This window comes from Syngnathus acus, chromosome 17, assembly GCF_901709675.1.
Source record: "Syngnathus acus chromosome 17, fSynAcu1.2, whole genome shotgun sequence".
Classification (NCBI taxonomy): domain Eukaryota; kingdom Metazoa; phylum Chordata; class Actinopteri; order Syngnathiformes; family Syngnathidae; genus Syngnathus; species Syngnathus acus.
In genome coordinates this window covers 5345566-5365045 of record NC_051102.1, presented here as the reverse complement: position 1 = coordinate 5365045, position 19480 = coordinate 5345566, and the positions used below count along the sequence as shown (strand labels likewise).

The following is a 19480-nucleotide window of genomic DNA, read 5'->3' as shown; positions in this document are numbered from 1 at the left end:
CCCTCTTATTAAATACACCTCAGACATATTTTTGACAGGTTTGGTTTTTTTAGGATGTCACAAAGCACAAGAGATTTACCGCGAGTCATCCTTAATTTTGATATCAAATTGTTCTTCTAAATAACGTTCAGGTTAGGAAACATCTTGTTTCTCCGAATCTGTTGTATCACCATTGTTAGTGCTCCCTGGTACAAGTTCCACCTGATAAACTCTCAAGATAACAATCAGTAAAATGTCAGCAGCCAATGTTTGATCTCTCTCTTCACATGTTTTTAGGTCATCATCATTTGCGTAGGTTGAATAAAGTATTGAGCCTATTTTGACAAAGGAGTCTTGAGAGTAACTGAATAAAAAAACAGATGTACTTTTCAATTTATGGTACGAATTATTTTCACCCAAAAAACAAAATCATTGTGCATTGTAAGCCAAGTTAAATAAAAAAAGCACTTACTATTGTTGAAATGTTCTTCATATCTGGAATATTATACAGATGGGCAAATCTTCAGGAATAAACAACAGCAGCATGATTGTCATCCTTAGCAGGTTTTATTCAACAAAATCAGCACCAAAATTTAATATCATATGGACCCAAAACCATTATAAAAAAAAAAAAAGAGGACGGGGAGTGAAAAAAACTAAACATAAATATATAAAAAGGACTAAACGTGTTACTATCATTGTTGTGGTAATTGTTGGGCTGAAACCGATGCAATGGAGGGAATGTTTTCTCTTTTACAAAACTTTTGTCAGAATTGCTTCTTCTCTGTGGTGTTTTTTTAAAAGAAATTTTACAAGCTATTGAGCTCCTGCAGTGTTTGGTCCAGGACTTGGTGCATTCCTATGTTTTCCTCTTTTGCATTCGATAGATTATCTGCAATGGGGGCGAGAATGAGGGGGGGTCAGAGATACAATGCAATGACAGATCACAAGACATAAAAAAATAAACACGGAAATATGACTGTTGTGAAAAGCAGAAAGACAGAAGACAAGGTAAAATAGAAGAAGTCTTTATTGAGCTTTAAGAAGACAAAAGAGCTAGAAAGAAAGAGAAGACGCTTGACCGCCATTGCCGCCACCAGGCCATGAGGCAAAGAGAGCAAGAGTGAAAACAGAAAAGCAGCTTATGGCCTGAGGTGGCCTTTTTTTTTTTTTTTTTTTTTTTACAAGGTGTTCATATCATTGAGGGCATGGTCCAGCTCCTCGCTGATAGCCTTGTAACTCAGCTTCTGATTGTACACTTCATCTGGAGGTCAGAAAGCAGGCGGATAGAAAAGGAAAGCAGCACCAGAGGGGAATGAAAACCAGGAAGAGGAAAAAGACAGGTCAGATTTAGAAGGGGGGAAAAAAAAGATTAAAACTGATTCATGAAGAAATGTTGGAATAAAACAAACCTTCCAAGTCATCTATGGACTTTTCCAGTTTGGCCACTGTCCTTTCCGCAAATTCCGCACGGGTCTCCGCCTTTAAAAAAAAAAAAAAAAAACGTCATAGGATCATATAAAACTGCCGATTGGATTATTATGATTATTATTAGTGAAAGATAAATTTTGCTGACCTCCTTCAGTCTGTCACTCAGGACCTTGATCTCCTCCTCATATTTATCTTCTTTCTCAGAGTACTACAAAGTCAAGGAAACATGCATCACATCAAACATCCCTCAATAAGTTAGAATTGCCTTAGCTCTTCATTTCATACGTTAGCTAGCATTCTAATTCCTGGTTCTGGGAGAACACTAGGCAGACTGGAAAATATAAATTTGTCTATGTGCGCAAATCTTGCCTTGTCAGACTGGGCCTCGAGGGACTTCAGGTTGTTGGTGACATTCTTCAGTTCTTCCTCCAGATCAGTACACTTGCTGTGGGGGTGGAAACAATGACGTCATTGGTTCAAGTCAAGAGCATTTATATCTGCCTTCATCAGAAAAGGAGTCATGATTATCAAGTGTCTGAATGAATTAAATTTGATCAAGTAATCAAAATAATGTAATCTCGTACACTTCTGCAACCTCCGCCCTTTCCTCCGCTCTCTCCAGGTCGCTCTCGAGGATCACCATCTTACGGGCTACCTGTTGACAGGCACACATGAATTAGAGCAGACACGCACACACAATGGAACGAAGCACGCAGATCACTTGTCCTACCTCCTCATATTTGCGGTCGGCCTCCTCTGCGATGTGTTTGGCCTCCTTGAGCTGCAGCTCTTGGATCTCCATCTTCTCCTCATCCTTCATAGCTCTGTTCTCCACCACTTTCATGCCTCTGCAAAGGCAAATTCAAAAAATTAAAAAGCAAATTCAAAAAATATTACCATTCCTATTGAACTGCAGGTAGCGGAAGGCATCATTTCAAATGTTGCATTTTTTTTAAACAATAATAATAAATGCAGAAAAATAAGTGGGGGAGCCCTCCGTATCATAAACATGGACACACACACAACACTTTGTATCACAATCTACATTGTGAACACTAATTGTTAATATTGTCGTCATCTCTTCGCCTCGTATTTAATACTGCAGATGGAAGTTGTTTTCAACAACGCAGTAAGACTCCACACTTCAATTAATTCAAAAACCTGTTGGCGCGTATGAATAGGTGCTGCTGTTTTGGTTAGCAATTGAGATAAAATGGACTACTACAAAAAAAGCTAACATAGCAGGAAATGATCTTATGACATGCATGTTAGGCAGATGCAATCAAGAAATGAGCTAATGCACGCTCAAAATTCTAACAAAGCTAAACTTGATGGCAAATGCTAACAGAAAAGTGCTTATGGTGTGCTGCAAAGCCTTTTTATAGACAAGAGATAGAAATGTTTCCCCAAAACAAAACATGACAGATTATTTTTGTAGTCCGTCCGTCACCTTTCGCTCTCGTCCGCCGCCTTCTCGGCCTCCTCCAGCTTCTGCAGGGCCGTGGCCAGTCTCTCCTGAGCCCGGTCCAGCTCCTCCTCCACCAGCTGGATCCTGCGGTTGAGGGACGCCACATCGCCTTCCGCCTGTAGTGGTACAGAGAGCAATCGAGAGAGATGTCACAGTTGAAACAGGAAACGCATCTTTGTCCAGAGAAGAAGGACGATGCAGGGATCACCAGAATACCCCCCCGCCCCTTCTTCCTCAGGTGATTGTGTGCTTTATGCAAATGAGTGACATCATTGCAGTTTGACCTACTGTCGATGGCCAACAAATGCTACACCTGGTGATGTAACCCTAGACTAGAGGCACAGCTGAGGTCACTATATACGTTCCCGCGAGCCCTCCCTCACTCGCTCTTTTTCCTCATCCTACCCTGGGTGTTAGGGATGGTGCATTGTCGGGGGCCTGCTTCCTGTGGCGCTGATAACACAGTCTGATGGCCACTTCCTGGAGGGAGGACTGGGTGTTCGGTTCGGCTCAACAGGATATTTTTTTTCTATTTAAATTTACATTTGGAGCATTATCAAGTAATGTTAAGTTCCAAAAAGATTAATTTTCATTTTAGGAGTTTTATTTTAATCATTTATACATCTGTCAATTAATCGATGTATCAATTTAAAATAGTTTCAATTTCCATCCTGTTAATTGTTTTCCAACGTAATTGTTTGATTCAATACAAAAGTGCGCTTTCATGGAGGACTACACAAATCAAATATTTACTCTCGAGAAGTTGAAATTCCGAACATTTGGACAGTATTCAATTACAATTACAGTACCAAACCGAAACGACCTTCTTTCTCTTGACACAGACTTATGAGCGCCCACTGTGGTGATCCATCTGCTTTTTCTTCCATTGATTAATACATTCCAATTCAATGGAGTGCAGCTTTCAGTTACATAACACACCCCAAATGAGTCAAGAAACGGTCCCAGACTGCCGTTTCATCTCCTAAACCAAAACATTTGTACAATTAACAAAACAATGCTTTTAAACAAATTATAGGGTGGGGCTTCTGCTGAAAAACTTCATATTAAGTTAAAAGCATCACCTCAGAGTGCTTCTTTTAGGCATATTGTTGGCTTTCTCGTGTATAGTAAACATAACAGACGAAAAAGAAGCATTTCTAGGGCGAAAAGCTCACTTTTTCGCGCAGCTCCCTCTCTGTGTCCAACTCCCTTTGGACGGCCATTGCGCGTTCGTCCGCCTCATCAACTTGCTGCTGCAAGGCTTGAATTTTCTTCTTCACAGTTTCCATTGTAATCTTCCAATGCCCCGATAAACAATGCAGAGAAACCAGCAAAAGAGAGCCTCCAAGCGCCCCAAAAAAGCGGAGATTTTGCGGCCGGTGTGCCTTCCACAAAAACTTTTTTTTTCGTGCGGAAAACTTTTTTTTCCTCTCTCTGCTTTTTCCGCTCCTCCCCGGGCAGGAAATAAGGGACGTTGCGGGAAGTGCGGAGATGTCCAAGGAGGGAGGGAGGAGGGAGAGTATGCGGGGAAATTTACAGCCAATTCCTCCAATCCTGAGAAGTCTTTGCCTCCGGTGACGTCACAGGGCGCAAAAAGGGGAGGAAGTTCTTTCTTTTGTGTGTCACTGTGAGCATGCGCAAAAGGAAAAGGTGAGCAAAGTCCGCCTTCTGTGTGAGAGCGTGTGTGCAATCGTTTGGCAAGTGTGGACTTATAAGGAGAATGCTTTTTTGTGATCTGATTAAAGGGGTGTGCTTTTGGAAGGGGCGTTTGATATGATTCAGTAGCTGATTCATAGAGTGACGTTATTGTCTCGGTGTGGTGACGAATGGGAAGGGAATCGAGTTCGTAGACGTGTGTGTGTGTGTGTGTCTTGCTTAATCCTCATTTAAGTGGGCTTGTTGAACCCAGTTTTGTGGAATGGCAATCGATTTGGGCAAGCAACCATCAGGCTCCTCACCCCTTCACCCACTCCTTTTCCTTCCTCATTATTGCTTCATTCCCACATTTATTTGTCATCCTCCTTCTTAGTGTGAAAGAGGAAATAAGCCCTAACGCCCATTTTTCATGGTGAGCTCTACAAATGGTCGCCAATCTTTGAAACCATGCTCTGTTTGCATTGGATGACAAAGACAAAAAAAAAAGCTTCAGAATTGAAGGTCTATCGGTCTGTGGCGGACAACTCCTAGTGTAACATGGGCTCCCTCTAGTGGCTCATCAATCACTGTTCAATTGCAATTCGGTTGTATTTAACTTTTAGGTACTTATTCATTTTATTTTGGGACAGTGTGACTTTTACATGCTATTATATGCAATACAATTAAAACATTATTTAAGGGCATTTCTTATGAATGAACTCTGGAATTTGCTCCTTCAGACTGTCTTCCGGTGCAATTTCAAGCATGCATCCTTGAGAATTTTGTGCATGTCTTATCATGATAGACATGTTCACCCAGTTTTGTATTGATTGGATGAACTGTTGTCAGAATTGTTTTTTCCTCACCTTCCAACATCACACTTCCTGAGTGAGCTTTGGTGCATGTTATCTGAGACTTCTAAAATACAAAAAAAAAAAAAAAACATAAAACGCCAGGATGTATGAACATCATGTTTTCTAATTGTCTTCTACAAAAGTACAACTTATAAAAAGGGAACATTCAATCCTTGAATCCTATGTCCCACTGTTGGATGTAATGACTGTGATATATTGTTCAAGAGTTGAGCATGAGTCAGTAATGACTGCACCAAATAAGGCCCTAACATTGATTTCATTGGACTGTGCAGCGTGTTTGCTTTAGCCTGCATTCCTAGCATTCCTGTTCAACTGCAGGCTGGCCCACTTTTTGTCCGCGCTTATGACAAAAAGCGCCGAGAACTCCCAACAGGGGCGCTTATGCTGTCCCACACTCAAAAAAAAAAAGGCAAAGAACATCTTATTGTTTGTGAGTATGAAGGTCAACTACAACACAATCAAGATTTGTGCTTGACTGATCCATACAAAAGTTGTTTTCTTTTTTGTTGTGCTGACTTCTTATCAAGCATTTTCCATGTCCAGTTTACAACTACGACCCTATTGGAACATTTGATAAGGTGGAATGAAACCAAGGTTAAATTCCAAAAGATTAGGAACCCCCCCCCCCCCCGAATCTGATTGACATGAAGCTTTGTTTCACATCAAGCATCCGCGTTCATATTCCGAGGCCATCAGCAAACGTGGCCATTGATACTTTGTCAGGCAACCACAACTTTGTTTTCCCCCATGCAGAAAATGCGCCTCGGGTGGCATCACATCGGGCCAACTCACGTCGGCGGCCGCCTTTTCCGACAGCTCCAGTTTCTCTTGAGCCTCCTTCAGAGCCTCCGAGTATTTGTCCAGCTCATCTTCTGTTCCTTTCAGCTTCTTCTGCAGAGCCAGCAGGTCGTCCTCCAGCTGAAACAGCAGTCAGGTGTTATTGTCAGTTTAGTCTACTGGAATGCTACTTGTTATATATTTGACATTGGTTCATGCAGAATATTTTACTTTCATTAACCTGAGAGACTGCTTATGTCCTGTGGTAGGTGCTCCTGTTTTGGTTAGCATCAGCAGCCAACTCTTTAATGTCGTAAGACTCTTAATGCAACAAGTTATTGCCCATTTATATCAGGGGCCAAGCAGGGCAGTAGCCCACCAGATGGAGCTGCGCCTCCAAAGCTGCAGTGGGCCATGGTGGACGTCTGCAACCCGCTCATTGTGCTATTCTGGTTTCCATAATAGTAGTGGTTGCGGGTCAACACTGATCTATGACAGGACTTTGGTAGGGTTTTGCTCCACTGGAATTGACCCTCCCATGAGGAACATGGCTTAATTGCAGCTGGTGGATGCTCACGGCGTATTTTGTCATCCGCTGTACACTTGAGGTTGGCCAGGAATAGCTAAGAAAGCTCAAACAACACGCCATGTTCTAGGATTTCATGCTGACTCTTCTCTATGTGGAAGACGAGCTCAGTGGGCATCTGAGTGCTCCCTTCGGAGACTTCCACTTGAGTTGACAGATGCTCTTGGCTTTGTTTGCCATTCTGTGTCATTCCTGGCGCACCACTGTGTTGACACCGTCTCCCACAGAGCCGTAATTGTCTTTTTTTAGCCTCCTCGGGATAATCTTACATCTCCACGCTCCAATCTGCTCTTATCAAGTGACAATTTGTTGAAGGGAGGCGCGCATGAAGACCACGTAACAGTCCACAAGGAGCTTTGATCGCCATTAATTTTTCACAAAATGTGATAAGTCCCCTCCTCAGTGTAATCTGAGAGGATGTTTACGTGCATCACTGCCGTTCTGACCATAGAGTTAAAAAATGAAGCATTATTTGTGGGAGGCCTTTTATTTAAGTGGGCAACTACTTCCTGAGTTAGTTTATATTCACAATTGTTCACATCCCTGTGTGAACAATTGTGAATATAAACTAACATAATTACAAGCTGTTTTTCCTGATGGGTGTAGAGAGGCGTTGGAATATTTATTTGTTGAGCAGTTGACTAATCATTGTACCTACCCATTTTTTCCCTCATGGAAACAGTAAGGTAAATATTTGAGTCAGGTGTTTATTTGTTGCAAGTGGATGTAACTATATAATACAATAGCATCATCACCTGACAACTACTTGACAAGCTTAATACATCAATCATGCAGGTGTTACTAACAATATTTTTTAGACCCACCAGTTTGCATTTCTCCTCCGCTGACTTCTGGTCAGTCTCGGCCTGCTCGGCTCGGTCCAAGGCGTTCTCCTTGTCCAACTTGAGCATCTGCATCTTCTTTTTGATGGCCTCCATGGTGATGGGTTTGTTGGGTGTCAGTCAGAAGGGGGGAAATGGATGGCGCTGAGGTGCTACAAATACAGAGAGAGGAGCGACAAGAGAGGAGGAAGAAGAGGATGCAGAAAGTGAAGGTTCGCTGGAGCCGCGTGTGATTTAAAGTGGAGACAGCCTCGGTCCCCCTGTGACAAACCCGACATGTCCACCCCTCTTCCCTCCCCCTCCTTCCCCTCCTCCCTTACACTATAACATATTCTGCAGCCCTCTCTCCCTCCCTAATATAAACTTCTCAAATGCTTCTGGAGGAGCAACGTGGTGGAGATGTTTTGGCAGCACATGTCCTTATTTGGACCACTGCTCCCTCCGCCCCCTCCCCCTCTTTTGGCGCATGTGTTCTGGCTTGGGAATGCTGAGATTGATGTTAATACCAGAGCTGGTTAGAAAATACTTCTGACTTTCTTCTGGGTGGAAAAAAAAAAGCCCAAACAATCGGTGCCAACAAATATAAGTTCCCATTTTATTTCAGATCAACCAAACGCACTGAAGCTAATTGTTACTCTCCACTTTTTGTTTTGATGCTTTTCCTGTAACATTTTACTTTGCATGATTTACTTTCTGTTCAGTAATAAGATGTTGTCAGTCTACTTGAGAGATGCATGTATTGATCGGAAGTGGATGACTCAACCAGCATACACTTGATAGGCTCAACCACAGACTTGACTATTTAGTGGTTGTTTGTGAACAATAACTGAGCAATCTTTTTCCCAGATGCGCAAAGAGAGGCACCGATTTAAGGGCGGCATTTATTGACCATAGGTGGATGAACAGTTGACTAAAAAGTCATTTGTGTGTGCGCGTGTGTGTTTAGACATGTAACAGTATATCGTTCATGTGTGATGGCTTTCGCCTTGTATGTGCCAGCTGCCGGGGTGCTAAAAATAAAGCTCGCAAGAAAGGTAGCCAGTGACCAGAAAAGCGATATATCTCAATATCAACTTGCATTCACCACGTCATCACCTAAGAGAATCAATTTGAACAATTTTTCCCCATACGTCACACAAAACATTGGATTTCAAACAACACGCCAAATTTCTGTTCAGCCTAGAAGACAATATGAGACTCAAAATTATCATCATTATTATCATTATTATTATACAATAGCATGCCGTATATGTAGCTGAACACAACGTAAGGGGGAAAAAAAGCTATACAGGGATCAATAAAATGAAATACGAGCATAGATTGACAGCTTTACGTGAATACAAATAGAGAAATAAAATACTATAGCATGTTCCAATGTGAATTTGAAAAGCAGCAAGGATAGTCATCGGCACTGCATGAGGTAAAAATCTGTACATATGTAGTATCAATACATTTTCAAAATGTAGGCATGGATTGAGAACTTCATATGAACGATAAATGGAATACTATAGCAGGTGTTAATGGAGAAAAAAAATATATATAAATGAAATTCTCTAGCATGCTAGAATTAGTCAGCAGCAAAAAAGAAAGACGTTCGGTCTTTTGTGCAAAAGCTCGACTCGCGTTGTTTGGTTTTTAGGCATTCGAGTCGACAACGCTGCCAGTGAGGACCTCCTCCAAACCAAACATGAAGTCATAAAATATCAGTGGCACAAGCTCACTTTCTCAAACATGAACTCACATCATATGAGCTCAGCGCCTTATTTGGTCACTCAAGATGCTGCCGACACACACGCACACAAAACTTTGACAAACAATTCATTGTACTGTCTCATCTCCACAACATCATTTGCGTTATCTGTGCAAGAAGATATGGAGGCCTTTGGAGCAAATGAGTGAAGAGAGGGAGGAATCACATGCAGAGCGCTAGAAACGGGAACCCTCCCACAGGAAAGCTGTCTGAACTCCTCTTCTCCTTTTATGGTCAAAAACTTCCCCAAAAGCCATAAGAGCGCCTTGGGAGTGTATCGTCGGAGAAGGCCTGCTAAGTATAAACCGGTGGAGTGCGAATTTGCAGAGGAACACAAAAATGTCTTCGAGTGTGTTTTATGTTTAGTTCAAAATCCAAAAAAGAAAAGCAGCAACGCTGTAACACCTGTGCACTGAGTCAACAAACGCGTCATCGCCCCTCTGCCCATCTGTACAAACATGTCTGCAAATTATGCAGTGACAACCACTGCAGTACTGCAGACATGAGCAAAGCAGAGGGATGAACCAAACATGCAATAGTCCATTTAAAACATATCTGGTGTGCTTTTTTTTTTTTTTAGGAAAGTGCAGCTTGTCTTCTTTTTTAGAAATTGACACAGTAAATTGTTCAATCTTGTCAAATAAACAATACAAATTGCTCAAAGGAAATTCTCCAATAAATGGAAAATTCTCATATAAATTAATATACACAATGCAGTTTTTGTAGTTAGCGTGTGCCGTGGACAAGACAGCATCCGAAAAGCGACAATCTGAATAGAACTACATGGAGAAGATGTTGCCAAAAAATTGCAACCTAATTCGAATTGACCCTCGACTCATTTCGGTCAGGGAACCCCTGATAGAAAATTACATTTTGCTTTTGGCCCCGGCAACCACCCTGTTGTGTCCTGACAATGTCTCTACTCAATCTTGGCAGTGGTATGTGTCACTTTGAATAGGCCCACTCATCCCACTGGAGGGCCTGCGCTGAAAGGCTCCTCATGCCCTCGTCCTCCAGAGCAACAGAGGGATGGCGTCAAATTGCAAGTCTGGAGTGACCTGTTAAAACTTAAACACAGGTGTTATCGCTTGCCCACATAGTCCCTTTGTTTGTCCACATTCCTGAAGTGCTGACTCCACCTTGAGCTTGCACAAAAATTGAGTAACACACTCAGGGGAAAAAAGAAAAAAAACATCTGCCAGCTTTACTTTTTTTTTTTTTAAAAAGTATTGATATTGGTGATATACATTAAAATTGTCTTACACCAACATGAATATTGCACAAAATACAATGCTGGTGAAACATGGTTTTAATGTGTGCAACTAAGTCATTTTTGAATGAACGCCAACTTTTCTACACCAAGTTTTGGATCCTTAGGCTACATGGGTGGTGTTTCATGCGGACAAATATAAGGAATAAGGTTTACCAAAAATACAGTCATGTATTTCTTCCTCCGAGTCAACAGAGGGCGCTGAATGGTGGGACAAAAAGCGGAAGTGCTGCTCACCTTAAGCACCCCCCCCCCCCCCTATCGCCGCTTTCAAGTATTATGAATGAACGCCCAAAATTAATTTACCCCTCGGAGCAAGTGATCAACTAGCAACGTTGACGCGGCGTGGACGAGGCGAGGCGCTCAACGTGAAAAAAAAAAATTCCAAGATGTCTGCGAGCGCCGTTTACGTTTTGGATTTGAAAGGAAAGGTAAAGACAGCCGCATAACGGGGAGCAGCCGGCTAGCGTTAGCCTAGCAGCTAAGGAGCTAGCCGCTGTCCTGTCGCATTCCTCGGTGGCATCGTCATGCGAGGTGGATAACGGTCCATCGATCATGTTCGTGTGCAATAAAATTAAATCCAGTACATGCAAAATCATCTCCGGGGCGGGCAGTATATCGTGTTAAACACTAACTGACGTGATGTGAGGGCTTAAAAACATCAACAAGCTGACAGCTGTTTCCTCTCTGGTCTATTTAACTGGGATGTTAGTACGTATTAGCAATCTTACGCATTATTATTATTTGAGTGTTGTTAACCGTTCAGATATGCGGAATCGTATAAATAATCTTGTATTTTTATTGCACCACAGCAGTTTGTGTGTTCTTGCCAGTTATTTCATAACTACCACTTTGCACAATAACAAGTATCCAGACTGCAGCTCTATGTAAAGCCGAGCCCTAATGTGCACTTTTTTTTTTTTTTGCGATTGCTCTGAAAGCTTCCTGCTTCCATAAATATTGGTGTTCCCGTTAGGTGCTGGTATGCCGGAACTACCGTGGCGATGTGGACATGTCCGAAATCGAGCATTTCATGAACCTCCTGATGGACAAGGAGGAGGAGGGGACGCTGTCTCCCATCCTGGCCCACGGCGGGGTGCGCTTCATGTGGATCAAGCATAATAACCTCTACTGTATCCTTCCGTACACTAAACGTGTACTCACACTAGGCCTTTCGAGCTGCCCTCCCCTACACCATGACAACTCATCTATTTGCCATTTTGAAATAAGCAAAAGCGATTAACTAGTACTTTGGCGCCATCTAGTGGACATTTTGCTGTACCTTTGTTTTGTTTTTTATCAGTTGCTTTGAGACTTCCTACTTTGTTGGCAGCACTTGAATGCACCTCCTGCACAGTTAAAAATGAAACCGTTTGTTTCTGCTTATCTTTCAGTGTAGCTACAGTATATTTATCATTGTGTGTAAACGTCAAAATATGTTCTTTCTTTTTAATGAATTGCCTTTGCTCTTAATCCTCAAAAGTGGGGGCCCCACTGTAAAAACAACAAAGTGTGCAGTGTAGGTGTCAAACAATTTCTGTTGTGTCCCTTGCCGGTTAATTATAATTACGCATCTTGCGTAATAGAAATAATTCAGGACTTGCGCGCATGAAAAAAAAAAAAACGCTGCTGTATGCACAGTTTGCATAAACTATTGCACAACAGAAATAAAACTGCACTTTCATTGTCGTTACAAATCTCTTAACCTTCATTGCCTCAGTGGTTGCCACATCGAAGAAAAATGCCAGCGTTTCCTTGGTTTTCTCCTTTTTGTACAAGATTGTGCAGGTAAGAATCACATTTTGCGTGGCAACAGTTGTTGGTGGATTGATTTTAAAAAGCCACGTTTGAATTCCGCAAGGTTTTCTCCGAGTATTTCAAAGAACTGGAGGAAGAGAGCATCCGGGATAACTTTGTCATCATTTACGAGCTGATGGACGAGTTGATGGACTTTGGCTACCCGCAGACCACCGACAGCAAGATTCTGCAAGAGTGAGAAATCCCATAATGCAATGCCGGCGCATACAAGTGCGGACCATTTGGCTGTTTCACTTCACCTGTGTTACTTTCCCTTCCTGTCAGGTATATAACTCAGGAGGGGCACAAGCTGGACACAGGTGCACCCCGCCCACCCGCCACTGTCACCAACGCTGTTTCATGGCGTTCGGAGGGCATCAAGTACAGGAAAAACGAAGTCTTCTTGGATGTCATCGAGTCAGTCAATCTCCTGGTAGGAACTAATTGTATTAGCCTTGTTTAAATGTGTCTATGCTGCTCTGCCGTCAGTCAAGATGGCAAATCTTAAAAGACTTTGCCTCTCCATGCTATTCTCAGGTCAGTGCCAATGGCAACGTCCTGCGCAGCGAAATCGTCGGCTCCATTAAGATGCGCGTCTTCTTATCCGGAATGCCCGAGTTGCGCCTGGGCCTCAACGACAAGGTTCTGTTTGAAAACACTGGACGTGAGTTCCCATGATAACGTAGCGTGGGCTCTTTTTGCCAAATATTTTAGAAACAAAATGAATTGCAATATTGTGGTAAAATCACCTCTGTTGCGGATATAGGCGGCAAGAGTAAATCTGTGGAGTTGGAAGACGTCAAATTTCACCAGTGCGTCCGCCTGTCACGCTTTGAGAATGACCGCACTATCTCCTTCATCCCACCCGACGGCGAGTTTGAGCTCATGTCATACCGCCTTAACACTCACGTGAGTAGTACCATGTTTTGGAGAAGAGGTGGGATGAAATAAATTACAGTTCTTCCCACTGCCTTTTGGTCATGTAAGTGAAATTATTGCTCTGTAATAATGCCCCCCCCCCCCCCCCCCCCCGCCCCCTAAAATCGTCCATTCAGTACTTTTGTTTTTTCTTTCACAAAAACAATCAAATCATTGGACATTAGAAATAGCTGAGCATGACTGGAAAAAAATCACTCAAAATGAGTCCCTGCTGTTATGCACTACAGCCCGCTTGCTGTAGTAATGGCCGCTAGATGGCGCCTGTGTAACAGGGAAAAGTACAGTCAAGGCAATCCATTGATTTTGCAAGCGGATGATAGCGTGCGTGTGCTGTTGTTTACATCTCAGGTGAAGCCGCTAATCTGGATTGAATCAGTCATCGAGAAGCACTCTCACAGTCGCATTGAGTACATGATTAAGGTAAATTCTATTGTTTGTTTGTATAGTATTATCGGTAGCCATGACATAGAATGGCAATTCATCTTTGAACTGCCACCGCCAGTGATTTATGATTCATTCTTTTCGCTTGTCACGCACATGGCGACATTTAAAAACGACAAACTGGTTTTTCATCTTGACCTGCTTGTTTTTACCCGCTTGCCTTCCCACCGCCCATCATAGGCCAAAAGCCAGTTCAAACGGCGCTCCACTGCCAACAACGTGGAGATCCACATTCCTGTGCCAACAGACGCCGACTCTCCCAAATTTAAGACCACGGTTGGCAGCGTCAAGTGGGTTCCAGAGAACAGCGAGATTGTCTGGTCCATCAAGTCCTTCCCCGTGAGTGACTCACCAGACAGTGCGAGTTTATGCAAATAAGATTTCAGTGGGGCTCGTTGGTCTTGCAATGAGTCATTCTTGAGCCAAACCGACTTGCTTTTAATTCACACGCAACGCATCGGGTTCTAAGATGTCGGTGTCCTCGTGACAGGGCGGCAAGGAGTATCTGATGCGGGCTCACTTCGGCCTTCCGAGCGTGGAAGCGGAAGATAAGGAAGGGAAGCCCCCGATCAGCGTCAAATTTGAGATCCCCTACTTCACCACTTCGGGCATCCAGGTACGCATAACTGGAAAAGCCTGATGCACTCATTGAAAAGTGGCTTGGGTACCACATTTAGCCTTAAACTGATGAAAAACACTTGCTGTAAGACATGACAGAGACAGACAGTGTCCTCGAGCTTGACAAACAGTGAGCATCAAATGAGTCATTTAAGGTCACCGCTTTTGAGCCCATTGCACAACAACACATGTTCTTCGCTATCTCCACTTTGGAATTCAAACAATTCAAACAGGAGGAAGTCAAGCAGCTGCAAAGGTTCAGTTAGGGATGGAGTTGTCTGACTAGCATTTGTGTTTGTCAAGGTAAAAAAAATGTTTTTCATGTTGCTGCAAAACAATGAAGCAGATGTGCTTCTTTCTCAGCTAACTATTGGCAGCGACGAGCTGCGCCGACTGCATAATGACAGTCGTCCCTTGATTATACGCGGCGCAGGAACGCAGCATCACATTTTCCCATGTCGTGACGGGGCGCATTGCGAATGACACTTGGCAGCGCAGTTAAAGACTTGTTTGTGCACTGCTCAGGTCGCCATAATTGCACATATGCGTTCCACATCAAACCAAAGTTTAACAATGTACTTTTTTTTTTTTTCTTTCACTGACGTTGCAGAAGTCTTCCCATACCAGTCAAAGATCATGCTCTGTTGTTCAAGCGAAAGATTGTAAATCTTTTGCTCTTGGTAGTGTCTCCTAGCAGACTCTTCTACATGCTTAAAAGAACGGCGCCGACGTGACTGACTTCGGGTGACATGATTTTGCCTTTTCTCCGTGTTTATCGCACTCGGGTGCAGCCGGCAGGCCGGCCACCCGTGCTGCTGTCCAATTGGTGCGTCAAGTGTCTATATTAGAGGGGAGCGGCAGACGTCTCTGTGTGCTCCCTGCCAGCAAGTTTAATTAACCCGCGTAAATATCTGAGCATGGAAAAGTTCCTCTTAACGGCGCCACTAATTGTAGACGGGGTAGCGCAATTGAAGTGCTCGTATACGTGCCACATTTGTGGTAGCAGGTGACAGACGCCAGCTAAGGTGACAAGACGAGAAGGGCAGACGTGAGCTTTTTTTTAAAAAATGCCACAGAATTACAGCATCAGAGCTGCAGAAACCAGCAAAGGGAGATATTACCTTGACAGCGATACGGTATCACATTTGGTTCCGGTGTTGCCATTTCAAATCTAAAATGCTTTCAACAAAAGACTCAGTCTCGTGAGGACAAACACTGGCTCGACAAAAGATTGGGCTGGCACGACAAAGTCGACAATGCCATCAAAATTCCATTCCTGCCTGTGCCAGAAGAGCATCATGGGGGAAAAAAAAAAAAAGCATCTCAACATTGCAAAGTTACGATCTCAAATGGTATTTCTGTGGCTTTTTGATTGTTTTGCTGACTGCTCAGGTTGAAAATTCCTGGGGTCAATTTTCTCCCTCCTGTTAAAGAAGACAAATGTGGGATCCATAGAGTCAGCTAAAAAGCCACCAAAATAGCCTTCTCACTTGTGACTTTGTTTTCCTTGCCGTCTCCAAAGAGCGACGACACAGAAAGACGGCTTTTCTTTATTGCAAACAGAGTCAGAAGCGAGAATGGTATTTTGGTGGCTTTTTGCTGACTGCGTGGACACGCTCGCGTCGTGCCAGCCCGATGCCTCGTGAATCCAGAAGCCGCGGCGCTCTGTGACCTCGCTGGGTCGAGAGAAAACAAGGCGGCCAGAGGGCCGAGGACTGCCGCCAATCCGCCAACAAATTCCTCGCTTTTCCGCTCTCATCTAGAAGCTGGCGTGACAGAGACATGGTGGTTCCCCCCCCTCTCACAAAAAAGGTCACGTCAGCCTTAAAGTGGTCAAATGCGCAAACGGGCTTCCTAATGGTGAGAGCGCGCACGTGTGGTCAAGTCGTCGCTGTGCACGGGAGTGCTGTTTACATGTAAGCGCAGTCGGCAGCCATCTTTTCTATACAAGTTGTGATTTTGACAGAAAACGCCGCTGACTCACTCAAGCGCAATCATGATTAGATGGAAGGTTATTTTAGGGCCCTTTTCTCGAAACCTGCCCGTGTGGTAACACTTGTCAATCCCGATTGTCGGTTAACGGCTTGTGAAAGCCATACGGGAGATTGTGCTGACGCATCTAAAAAAAGAAAACTAAAGCCGCGTTGAAGAAAGGCGCTTTCTCCCGAACTTTCTTCTGTAGCCGCTTCCCCCTTCTCCTGAGTCACACCGCTGCTTCCTCAAGTGCTCATATCGCAAGACTCCCTGAAGAAGATGAACTCTTCGGCCTCCCGAGGGCTTGGAAAGTCTGTGGTTTGGACTTGGGAAGCGTGGAACCTTTCCTGTCCTTCGCACTTGATCTACTAAAAATACCTTGAATCACCCTAGCCACCAAACAGTCAATTCCGGTTCAGTTTTAGACCAGTTGACCATGATCTGGCGTATGTGTTTTTTTAAAGTCGCTTTACAATTTGACAAAGCAAAGTATGACAAAAAGTTGATCTCTAGCTCTAGGTATGGTAGCAACCAACTTCACAACAAGCAGCAGTTCGGTAGATGGTGAACAATTTAAAAAGGAGGCCAAGTTCTTGCTTCGAGGTATTTACTGCTACTACACTTGGACAATCAAAGCACAATAGTTTTACAAAAGCCTGCTAGCTAAATGCTAACAGAGAGTGTAAAACACTCATACGATGCCATTTGTCGTTTGTCAGGTGCGTTACCTAAAGATCATCGAGAAGAGCGGCTATCAGGCTCTGCCTTGGGTGCGCTACATCACCCAGAATGGAGGCAAGTATGCGCACACGCACACACACACACACACACACTGTTGATATGCAGGCATTAGGCAAGAGTTAGGCAATGGCCTGCAATGTTGTGGGAACTGTTGTACTTCTATAAAAATAAGAAAAGCTACAGCATGAGGCAACGTCCTGTGAAATCTGTGAAAGTGATTTTTTTTCCCCCCTCCTCACTCTCGTATTATAATGCAGAAACGGTTGCACATGTCGGGTCTTTAAATTCACTAATTAGCACACATCCACATCTCATTTCCTCGGTAGTCCCATCCTCTCGGGTTGGAACGCTCCCACCGTTTATTTCCCCACAATTGCTCCTCTTTTATTTATTCATATATTAGATTAAGTCTTGTCCCATTTCCTCCCGCAGATTATCAGCTCCGAACGCAGTAAGGCAACGCCTCAGCCGGGGCGGGAGGAAGCCGGGTGGCGGCGGCGGCAGCGGCTAATGAGCCGCCGTTGACAGTCGTCAGTCAAGAGACAGCTGAGGACCGACTTCTTTTTTATCATTTTCCAGCCAATGCAAAATATTAGACGCGGAGTTCGTACATCGATGGAAAGATGGTTTTTTACTGTGCGGCCAACTAAAGCAGGAATCATGTTTACACTCTGTCATCATCAATAGGTCAAAAACGTCACACGCCTGATTGTTGATTCTTTTTCTGTATATATGTGCGACATATCAATGAGGTCAGTGTTATTAGTTACAAGTGAGCCGATCAGTATGTCTCTATGTTACAGTGCCATCCGCTTTGCCCTGTTTTGCCTGCTTTCAAACACGCGGAAAGTAAAGCAGAGCTTTCATACGGCGCTCGCACGGTGATTCCGTATCTATAACTCTATGTAACCACATCTTGTAAAATCATTAAATGTATATTCAGAGAAAATACTTGCGGACTTCCTTAGTCATACTTTTTCGTCATTGCAATTGTAATTTGGTGCCTCTTTTTTTTTTTTTTTTTTTTAACGTTCAAGTGACCCATATCCGACTTAACTGTTTACTAAACACCCAAAATAATTCAATTGATAAAATGCTAACATTCCTATTTGCAGTAGCTAGGCTATAATAGCAACTAGAGCAACAAAAAACAAAAACTAGATAAATAATTTTACTTGGAGCATGTTGTAGAAATTTAGTCTCTAGTAACACACTGGAGAAGTTCACCCAGTGCCCTGGGAGTAATCATTCGGTAGGGACTTAAACTTGCGGCGCTCCGCTCACGGGCTACATTCCCAACCACTCGACCACAGCTGCCTTAAATGTTCACGCTCCAGATGAACTGACACTTGGTGTGACATTGCAATTCACCCAGGCACCTTGAGGCTCCTGGGATGGCTCTTTCCAATGGAGGGCCATTTCTAAAATCAGCCCCTCCCCTTACCCCTAACCTGTGATATCATAGTCTATTTAGTGCCACTTGACGCTTTTTAAACTGGCCCGACTAGCTGGAAAAAGGATGTGAGTCAAGTTGTGGCGGACGGTCAGAGGATGCTCCCGGGACACTGTGGCCTTTGTGCTCACCTCCAAGTTGGGACCACAGTTCAGTGAGATCACTGCTGTAAAAATAGGAACGTTCTTCTTGGGAAGGAGGGGGGGAGTGGTTATGAGTCACGAAATACAGGTGACCAAGATCCACGTCACAACACTTAATACTTATATTCATAATTGGAATACTTGGTGCGGTTTACTCAATTTGAAGTGGCCATTCCAACCAGTCACAGCATTTTGGGGAAATCTTGTCACTTTTTTGCAAGTTTTCCATTTTTCACTGTCTGGTACAACTAAGAAATTATCAAATATCTGTCATGCTAACACAGTTATGCTAACACAGGATGATCAGATGGAAAAAGACTGGATAGTGGGATTTTATCATTTTGCATCTTGTCCAGTAGTTGGGTAATCTTTTGAATGAGAATTAATCAAATACAGTCAGGTCCTCAAAGATCAGGACATTGAGAACAACTGTCATCTAGCTGGATCCAAACACCCGCATAATAGATTTGAAATGAAACAAGATGTGCAGCAGACTTAGACAAACTAATAACTCTCATTAACAATATTTTTGGTTTTCTTATCTACTATTGGAATGTGTCCATAATGTCAACTTAATGAGATAATGAATGCTTTGCGGAAAAAAAAGCTCAGTATGTATTAGCTTTAATGTGCACCTGTGTTGTCTCGCCTGGAGGTGCTCACAACAATGACAGTTGTGAAACGGACCATTTATACTCTTGCATGCGTATCGTTGCATCTGGAACGCCTGGTATGAGGCTGCTAATAGCACCGTACAGATT

At 43.3% G+C, this 19480-nt stretch overlaps 2 protein-coding genes across 5 annotated transcripts; one reads left to right on the top strand and one right to left on the bottom strand.

The window, feature by feature from the left end:
• Positions 1-786: 786 nt before the first annotated feature.
• LOC119137604 (tropomyosin alpha-1 chain-like) lies at positions 787-7872 on the bottom strand. 4 transcript variants are annotated; one of them, XM_037277068.1, is made up of 9 exons: positions 7576-7872; positions 6181-6306; positions 2861-2994; positions 2141-2258; positions 1995-2065; positions 1780-1855; positions 1556-1618; positions 1392-1461; positions 787-871 (listed from the first exon to the last, which is right to left on the bottom strand). In XM_037277068.1, exons 1-9 carry the CDS (start codon positions 7687-7689, stop codon positions 789-791), a joined length of 855 nt encoding a protein of 284 aa, XP_037132963.1. In that variant the 5' UTR covers positions 7690-7872; the 3' UTR covers positions 787-788. The 4 variants fall into 4 exon arrangements, with proteins under 4 accessions (XP_037132963.1, XP_037132964.1, XP_037132962.1 ...); XM_037277067.1 differs by lacking the exon at positions 787-871 and adding an exon at positions 1122-1243; XM_037277069.1 differs by lacking the exons at positions 6181-6306; positions 7576-7872 and adding an exon at positions 4054-4360.
• Positions 7873-11002: 3130 nt separating this feature from the next.
• Positions 11003-18074, top strand: ap1m1 (adaptor related protein complex 1 subunit mu 1). The gene is made up of 12 exons (XM_037276441.1): positions 11003-11044; positions 11590-11746; positions 12334-12401; positions 12475-12605; positions 12696-12843; positions 12948-13074; positions 13177-13319; positions 13698-13769; positions 13971-14129; positions 14281-14406; positions 17102-17177; positions 17556-18074. The coding sequence occupies exons 1-12, from the start codon at positions 11003-11005 to the stop codon at positions 17576-17578; spliced, it is 1272 nt and encodes a 423-aa protein (XP_037132336.1). The 3' UTR covers positions 17579-18074.
• The last annotated feature ends 1406 nt before the right edge of the window (positions 18075-19480 follow it).

Excerpts from the sequence above, each read along its gene's own strand:
- ap1m1 (XM_037276441.1), top strand. The coding sequence starts at position 11,003 with ATGTCTGCGAGCGCCGTTTACGTTTTGGATTTGAAAGGAAAG. Across the intron at positions 12,844-12,947 it reads TCGAGTCAGTCAATCTCCTG|GTCAGTGCCAATGGCAACGT; the intron begins GTAGGAACTAAT and ends TGCTATTCTCAG. Across the intron at positions 17,178-17,555 it reads CTACATCACCCAGAATGGAG|ATTATCAGCTCCGAACGCAG; the intron begins GCAAGTATGCGC and ends TTCCTCCCGCAG.
- LOC119137604 (XM_037277068.1), bottom strand. The coding sequence starts at position 7,689 with ATGGAGGCCATCAAAAAGAAGATGCAGATGCTCAAGTTGGACAAGGAG. Across the intron at positions 1,462-1,555 it reads TGAGTGACAGACTGAAGGAG|GCGGAGACCCGTGCGGAATT; the intron begins GTCAGCAAAATT and ends TTTTTTTTAAAG. Across the intron at positions 872-1,391 it reads GTCCATAGATGACTTGGAAG|ATAATCTATCGAATGCAAAA; the intron begins GTTTGTTTTATT and ends CCCCCATTGCAG.